The 8,609-nt window shown below is 56.9% G+C and overlaps 1 protein-coding gene across 1 annotated transcript; it reads left to right on the top strand.

Moving 5' to 3' along the window:
• The first annotated feature begins 11 nt into the window (after positions 1–11).
• On the top strand, positions 12–3,210 carry NRN1L (neuritin 1 like). The gene is made up of 3 exons (XM_057385456.1): positions 12–84; positions 2,347–2,515; positions 2,592–3,210. The coding sequence occupies exons 1-3, from the start codon at positions 27–29 to the stop codon at positions 2,863–2,865; spliced, it is 501 nt and encodes a 166-aa protein (XP_057241439.1). The 5' UTR covers positions 12–26; the 3' UTR covers positions 2,866–3,210.
• The last annotated feature ends 5,399 nt before the right edge of the window (positions 3,211–8,609 follow it).

An 8,609-nucleotide genomic window follows, 5' to 3' on the forward strand; every position in this document is an offset into this window, starting at 1 on the left:
GGCGGCGGCGGCGCGGGGTCCGCACCATGGGCGGCGGCTGCTGGCGGCTGCTGGGCGTCGTGTGCCCGCTGCTCCTGCACCTCGGTGAGTGCCGCTCCGGGTGAACCGACACCCTCGGGCTCTCCCTGCCTGGGCTGGGGGCTGGCGGGTGGAGCGGGACCCCCGGCCGCCTCCCGGACCCTGTGTAGCTGCGGGGAGCGGGATGCGCGGTTGCCCCACGGCTCAGCGATCCATCCCAGGATGGATCCCATCCTCTCTTGTCCCATGTCTTGCGATGGCGCTTCAGAGCGCTGTCCGGGGTGTCTCTGCCCAGGAGGGGACAGCTCCCAAGCTCTGGCTCTCCAGCCCTSTGTGCCCACCCCACGCACCTGCTGGCTTTCCCCGCTCCCCTCCTTCACCGGGGCCGGAGGGCACCCTGATCGTTATCCAGCAGCTCCTGCACCTCACGGGCACCAGCGCGTCCCCTCCCCACTCCCGCTACTCCGTGAGCCGAAGGAGGATGCGGAACACAGCGGTACCCAGTGATATATCTGCCTGAAGAGGGATCGGGAGCCTGGGGTTAACCTGGTCCGGTTGCACGGAGGGTGGGGGACAGGGACCACCAAACTTCTGGTGGATTYCAGGCTCAGAGGGTGGGTAATTCCGACCCTAACCCAGGAGCAGGATGGCTGCGTCGGCACTCGCCTGGGAGCCAGGGATGCTCTGCAGCGCCCTGGGAAACTTCCTCCTTGCGTTTCCCTCGGGCTTTCTCCCTGACGGAGCCGGGGCAGGTTTCTCCCCGTGGCTTTGCAGCGGAGCAGCGGAGGTGATTTGTCCTCCTGGTTTCTCCTTCTTTGCTCGCCCTGCCCAGCCCCGTGCCGAGAGAGCTGAGAGAAGGGGAGGGCTTGTGCCGGGCATTRGAGGAGCCCAGGAGGTGAAACCTCAGCCTGCAGCAGGACCAGGCGGCTGAGGGGAGGCACCTTYTGGCCCTGCCAGCCGCTGTGTCCCTGGGCTGGTGGGAGACACTCTTGTTGCCTGGTTAGGTCGAAAGRGGAGCAGTGGATCCCACTTTCTCTATTGATACCTGCAGTATTTCCGTCCCACGGCTCTGGCATCAATCTGAGACTTTCCTCGGTGATGTGCTCAAGGGGGTTCTCATTGCAAACATTTTGCTCAGAACCCTGTTCCAGGGGTGCAGGCATGAGATACCAGTAGCAAGGCACACGGCTCCCTGGAGACATCCTGGCTGTCTCAGCAGACACCGGGAAACTCTCAGCTGCTTCTGGGGTCACCTTCCCACAGGGATCACCCTCAGGGCTGTCCTCAGTTAGAAACCTCCCTGGTGCACACCTACAGCACTTCCAAAATTCTTGTAACTCCTGTGATTTGGCACAGGGACCCCACATCTTTGGCCTGCAGGACCCCCGGGACAGAGCTGAGGACCATGCACTGGTTTCCCCCCAGTCCCCCCGAGCTATTTTAGGGCTTCCTGCCGTCCGTGGATGCACTCGCAGTCCTCGTGAACACACCCTGTCACCCATTGTCCTGTGGCCAGCACCAGGGTTTGGTCCGTGCCGGTGGTGAATCCTTGGTGGAGCAGAGCAGGGAATTGGGGCTTCTCAGAATAAAGCAGCCCGGGTTGCACTTGTGCCTTTTCCTTTCGTACCTTTCATTCCCCTTTCCCACTTGCCCTTCCTGTTTTCCCTTCCCCTTTCCTCTTTCTCCTTTCCCCTCTTCTGTTCACCTTTCTCCTTTCTTCTTTCCCTTCCCCCTTCCTCTCCTTGCCTTTCCCCTCCCTCCTTCCTTTCCTCTTCCCCCTCCTTTTCTACTTTCCTTTTTCCTTTCCCCTTCCCCTTCTTCCTGCCCACCCTTCCCCTTTCCTTTCCCCTTTCCTTTCCGCTTTCATTTCCCCTTTCCTTTCCCTTTTCCCCCTCTCTCCCACTGCAATCGGAGCAGGGACTCCAGCTTGCTGAGCCTTTGCATTGTTGGTTTATTTTTTTTTTTTTCTGTTGTAGTCACAAATTAATCTTTGCTGTCAGGGGATAAAGGCCGGGACAGATGGCTCCGGGGAGAGTCCGGGAGGCCCGAGATAACGCGGCCGGCGGGAACCTTGTGGCGAGTGGCAGCATCGCTGCGGGGTGGTCACATCGCGTCGGGCTCCCGGGCCAGGAGCGAAGGGTCACTACAAGTGCCCTGGGAGAGGATGCCGGGGGCTCGGGAGGRTGTGGAAGCCCCTCGCCACATTTCAGAGCGCAGTGTCACCCCCAGCCGGTGATACTCGAGCGCCTCCTCCCCSGAGCCGGGCAGGCGGGGGCTGTCGGGGGTCGGCGGGGGCTCAGCTCGGTCTCTCCTCTCTGTGCCCCRCAGCCGCGAGCCAGGAGCCCGTCAGCATGGCGGGACAGTGCGACACCATCTACAAGGGTTTCGCCGCCTGCCTCATCAGCCTGGGGGACAGCATGGTCCAGAGTGTCCGGCAGCAGCAGCAGCAGCAGGAGGAGGGCGGCGACGAGGCGCAGGAGCTGGACACCATCTGCAAGTGAGTGTCCTTGTGGGAGCCGCTGGGACGGGGGTGACCGGCCCCAGCAGCCCCCCACTCCCGCCCTCTTCCGCAGGTCTTGGGATGATTTCCACACGTGCGCCAGCGAGGTGCTGTCGAGATGCCCCGTGGAAGCGGCCACCATCTGGGAGTCGCTGCGCCAGGAGTCCCGCAAGATCCAGTTCCAGGGGAACCTGCAGGAGCTGTGCAGCGCCCGGGGACGCATGGCCAGCGCCCAGGGCTCGCCGGCCGCTGAGACCAACCAGGCCACGCTGCGGGGCTCGGCCACCCCCCTGCACCCGCGGCTGCTGGCCCTGCTGGCCCTGCCGCTGCTGCTGCCCCGGCTGTAGCCCAGCCCGCCCGCGGGGTACCCGGGTGATGCCGGGTCGGTCCCCCCGGGTGCTGACCGGTCCCCGCCGCGCCCACCTCCCTCCCGGGCATCCCTCGCGGGGCACGGTCATCTCCYGCAGCACTACAGATGGATTTATATTTATATTAAAAGACACTTTTACATTTCTCCTGTCTCTCTGCCATGGGATGCCCCTCGAGCCCTTCCCACGCTCCGTGTTTGCTCTGGGGACTGGAGAGGAGATGGTCCCTGCACCAGTCCCCAAGAAGGGTCAGTAGAGAGGGTCTGTGGCTCCATTCCCCCACTGCATTGCCCATGGACAGCCCGAGGAGGGGACAATTCCCATTGCCCATGGACAGCCCGAGGAGGGGACAATTCCCACTGCCCTGCTGTTCCTGACAGCTGCTTTTCAGGGCTGAGCATAGCAGATATTCCCTTTAGAGGTGGGTCAAATGTTTTCTCCGTTTTAAAGGGCACCTTAGGAAAACACAGGTCACATACATCTTTGTCTTTATGGCAGCGAATAGTTTGTCCTCTGATACGCAACTCAAGTGTCATTTTCTCTTTTCCAGCCTTTTTATTCTGGCCTTGCTGTGTTCATGGTCATGAAGAAAACTATGGTTTACAGGGAAAAAAGGTTTTTGTTTGGTTTWTTTAACCAAGATGATAGAGGTGAAAGAAACAGGGAACTGAAACTSTCATCCAGGTCTGTGTGGATCTTGTTGAAGTTAAACCAAGATGGTTTATGTGACTWTAACATGGCTAAAATTGTGTCTATAAATGGAGGGTGCTGTAAATCSCATCCCTGTTGCTCTTATGCTGAAAATTTAAGGTATTTTTCCCACCTACTAAAACCCAGTGTGCAAACCAGCTCCCCTAGGCCTGGGCTAAGGAGGTGACCTCCCTGCTTTCCTGGGCACAGCCATGGCTCTCCACCTGCTGCCTAAAGGGCCACTGGAATTGAAGRTGGGCTACCCCAGCTATGGCACAGATCACAGGCTCCTTGCTGGTGTGGCCCCAGGCCCCTGCAGCAGTGATGGGTAGATCTGGCTGGCATGTGGGAAACCATTCCTCTTGGGAAGGGCAACCAGATCCTGTGGCCAACATCCTTGGATCCACACTGCATGGTGGATTGTTCCAGGCTCAGCGGAAARTAGGAGCCATGAGCTCCTACATGCCACGGGTAGTAAGTTGCTGCTGTTTCTGTGATTTCTGGGGAGACTTCAAGGTTGTCCCAAAAACATTCCAGCAGCTGGGCACATGGATTTGGCCCAGGGAAGCCTTTGCACTCTGGCCTGTGGTGTGTGAGCAAGAAGCTCAGTAATCACTGTCTTCATTGAGGCAGGGAAAATCATTGCTTGTTTCATATAAAACCTTTTCCTGCAAGGTCTGATCACTTAAACATGTGATCCCTGATATATGGGATGTCACCTTGGCTGTCCCAGTCCTCTCCCAGCCTCTGGGTCCGGTAAGCACTAACAGATTTGTTGGTCCATCTCATGGGGCTGAACGGTTGCTGCTGACCCCTCAGCTCTGCAGGGGAACTGWTTTTATTTCCCATCATTTATTTCTCCAACCAGCCTGGAGCTGGCTGGGGGGACACAAAACATCTGGGCTCCCGTCAGCTCTAGCTGGGGAAAGATGCTGATCCCGGAGCCGGTGCCCCATGGGACACGGGGCAGGACACCGCCCCAGCTCTCCCCATCCAGCAGCTGCCACTCCCCGTGTTTAACGCCAGCGCCGGGGGGATAATCCGGCGGTTCTTTCCTCCCCGGTTCCTGACAATCCTGTGTTTAAGGGTGAATTAGTGCCGGATCCCGGCAGGGTGGCTAAGAGGATAAACGCCAGCCGGGCGCCGGCCACGCACCGCGCAGCGCCCGCCGGCACCTCCGTGGGGGTGGGAGCGGTGGGATCGCTGCCGGGCGTGCTCTCAGCGTCCTGCAGCGGGGCACTGGGAGCTGGCCGGAGAGATGGAGCGTCACTAACGTGGTGCTGTGACAGGCTGGTGTCACAGCGGTGWCACTTACAGACAACTATGCTGCTTCAATCCAGCCAGAATCAAAGCCTGGGAAGCCTCACGGACACTCACAAAACACTCGGAATGTTTCACCCCGTGTGCACAAAGACACACCACACAGGTGCCATGTCCTKGAAGATGTCACCGTGCATGCCACAGGCTATGTCACGACATGTCCTGAACACTGSTGCTTGTCACCACACATGGCTCACACCCTTGGCTGTGCTTCCACGTGTGTCCTACAGCTGGAARGTGTCACCGTGTCACCACACAGCTTCTAGGCACTGATGGCACTGGGAAGCCAGGGCTGGGAATATGGAAAAGGGTGGATGTGTGGGTCACCAGCGCTCAGTGACACCACATGTGCAAGAGTCCACAGCGAAGCACTGTCCAAATCCCACTGTCACCTGTCACCCCCAATCCTCCTTCAGGGAGGTGCCTGCAGGGCTAAGGGCAGCAGCGTGATAGCAAGGGTGGACATGCTGATGCCAGGAAAGCTGTCTGCGGCTCCAAAACTGGGACAATGAGCCGATGTCTGTCTTTCCATAGGTCCAAGGGCTTGGGAGAGTCCTGCAGCAGTGTCCAGTTGTGGGAAGGGACAACGTYCTTGTTCCTGTTCCTGGAACAAGCAGCTGGCTCCCTGCATGCCAACAGCAGCTTAAAGCAGTTGCCCAGGCTGAAACCTGCGAAGAGTGGGAATGAGACTGGTGGACCCCAGCACCTTTGGAACACCCGTCATGCTGTGAAAACCCCTCGCTCTGGTTATGAAACTCCGGTGACCTACTTTATACTCCCTGCTTTTGTTCTTAATTCCCAGATATGGCCGCTCTCCAGATTTTGCCCATCAAGGCAAATTAATTGGAGTAGATCCTAATTTGCTCTCTGCTATTCTTTGGGCAGAAGATTAAATGCTCTGCAGACATTATCTCCCTCTCTCTTCTCTAAGAGACAAACCTGAATTATTAAAAAAAGAAGAAAGAAGGGATAAAGGCCAGCTGAGTCCAGCTGAGTTGATGTTTGAATTCACTTTTTGTGATCGCAGAAGGGGCTAGGGAGGCTCTTGTGTCCCCAGCAGCTGGAAGCAGATGGTGACAGTATTCTGGGTGGCTGTGTGAGTGAGAGCACACGTAGCGCAGTGACACGAGGGCCGACCTCCTGCCACACCACCCAAAACGTCTCTGAATCCTTGAAGAGTCTGAATCCTCTGTTCCTTTGCCCAGGGAAATTCCTCCTGGCAAAGACGCCATCTGTGGGGGTGCACTTGGGTTTCTCTAACTGGATGGACTGGTGTGGAGGCCACCAGCAGAGGAGGGATGGCTCCTTGGCTTCTCACAGCCCTCAGTGCCACTGTCCCAGCCTGGTGTCCCCATGGAAGAGCCCAGCCTGGCTCCACGGTGGGGGCGGGAGCATTGGAAGCTGAGCACAGCCTGGAGGACACTATGTCAAGGGCTGGCCACTGTCCGAGCTTTTGTGAGGATTTCTGCCGAGCCAAATGTCCAAATTTCCATAAGGAAACACCAAAAGACAACCTCAATCCCCACAGATCGGAGGCAGAGGGAACAGCTGAGCCAGAGTCACCTCTGCCATGGGGGCTGTATTCAGGCCCCCGCCTGGCACCCCATCTGCGCTCAGCTTTGGGGCCGTTTTATTCTCCAGAGAGGCATATGGAAAGTTGGATTTCTTTTTTAAGCAGCTTTAATTGAACATCCTCCTGTTATGACCTCTGCTCAGCCTTGCTGGGACAACCTTGAGCTCTGGCCTGGCATGGCCGCTGAGGTTCAGGCTTGCTGCTGCACAGGGCAGGAATGCAGCTCAGAGGAAATCCAGGCCTCCTGCCTGGATTCACTTTTTGTGAATCCATTTGATGGCTGATGATGGGCCCTGTTCTCCCGGCTTCCTATGGCCTGGCACAGCAGGAAGCCCTGGGATCCCCAAATTACCCCATGCCCTAAATGTGCAGCAACATCCCAGGCAGCTTTTGGTGCTGAGGGATGCTGGAGGTGCTTCCAGCTGTTCCCATCGTTCTACAGGAAATTACAGCTTGTTGCACCTGGAGTCAGGTGGCAGCACTGTAAGTAGGTGTGAAATGCAAAGGGAGCTCTGAAGTTCCTGCTCCAAGCAGGATTTATGGTGGTGCTGGAACCGGCTCTGGAGCATCTCTGCATCTCCAGGGAGAGAGGATGCTCTTGAAGGAGGGAGAAAAAACCCAATGGTTTTGGGGTGGAGCAGTGCTGGTGGGAGCCCGGGCACTCAGAGCCTTGCAGGACAAGCGGCTGCAGAGCTCTCCAGTGCTCAGATCTCCACAGCCGGTGCCCCCAGCAGCAAAGTGTTTCTCCCAGCCAGAAAACTTCCTGCTGCAGCTGCAGGAAAGGGTCTAGATGGAGTAACAGGCTTCAGGAATCAACAGGCAGTGACCCAAAGTCAAACTGGGACAGACCTGGCAAGGCAATGGGTCACATGGATGATCAGACAATTCCCCACCTCATCCCTGGGTGTTTTGCCAGGCGGATGTTAGCTTTGGGAGGATGTCTGGTGTGAAGTTCTCTTGGCTCCAGTGGCTCCCAGAGCACCACCATGGCATAAATAATACAAGAGTGAGCTGCTCTGATTGAAGTTCTCAGAAGTCCATGGTTCTGGCCCAMGGATTTGATGCCTGTTGGCTCTTTGACATTCTTTGGTGGTGATGGACCCGGAACTGCCTCGTTCAGTGTTCCCACGAGGCTGGTCAGGAAACAAAGCTGTGAGGAAGTGACTAATGGAAGATGCATACCCTGAGGGAAACGCATCCTTGCATCCCTGTGCGAGCATCTGTGGCCAAGGTGAGGCAGCCCACTGCTCTGCACCCATCAGCCAGGAGGACAGAGAGGCACACGCTGGTGGAACCAAGCTGGGATGACCTTAAGAAACAGCCTAAAATAACAGGATCAACTTAAACAGGGACACGTGCAAGGTTTCACAGGCTAAGCCACCTCTCAGGGACAGTGCGGGGGACGTGCAGCTGTGGAGACAACTCCAGAAAGGAAACGGGGGGATTAGAGAGCTGAAAACATACCAGCAGCACCATTACTGTATGGGACAGCAAGAATGGGGCAGTTTCCCTTGCAGAGAACTGCACAGCTCACCAGATCTGCTGATCAGGCAGCCCCTTCTCAACCCTCACACATTCCCGTGCCTTATCGGGAATTACACGGAGAAGAAGCTGATGACAATAGTGTGCATCAGCAGGTACAACTTCTACTACATTATGACTTACTAATCATTTTAAACAGCCGAAGATCCCAGGAGCATTAAAATAAAGCCGGCTATTTTTGAAAGCATGGTAGGAGTGTGAAAATAGCCCCGCTCCACCCGAACCGCCTCGGGAATGACGTGACAGCCAGGCTGCGAAACAAGCCCGACAGTGTCGTGTCTGTACATCCCCAGGGGAAAGGAGTGCCGTCAGCATCCCTGCAAGGTGTCATCCCTCTTCCCCCTGCTTTCAGGTCATCCAGGGCTGGGACGTGCAGTGTTTTGTTTGAGGATSAGGAAAGGATAGGAGGAAGAAAGTCCACAGGCAGTTACCAAGCAAACTTTGTGGGGTTTGTGGCACTTAGTAGCTGGGGAAAAGAAAGGAGAAAGGAATGTGCCTTGTTATTCTGCTGTGCACAAGAGCTGTCCCACAGGGACTGGGTTTTCGCTGCCAAGGAAAAGGACCAATGCTTCCGGGCAATTCTCTTGCAAAGGGAATG

This window comes from Malurus melanocephalus, unplaced genomic scaffold, assembly GCF_030028575.1.
Source record: "Malurus melanocephalus ecotype Western Australia unplaced genomic scaffold, MMel_1.1 scaffold_827, whole genome shotgun sequence".
NCBI lineage: Eukaryota > Metazoa > Chordata > Aves > Passeriformes > Maluridae > Malurus > Malurus melanocephalus.

What these genes read in the sequence shown, in the direction of transcription:
- NRN1L (XM_057385456.1), top strand. Translation starts at nt 27, where the DNA reads ATGGGCGGCGGCTGCTGGCGGCTGCTGGGCGTCGTGTGCCCGCTGCTC. An exon ending in GAGCTGGACACCATCTGCAA is followed by an intron (nt 2,516 to 2,591) that starts GTGAGTGTCCTT and finishes CCTCTTCCGCAG; the next exon opens with GTCTTGGGATGATTTCCACA.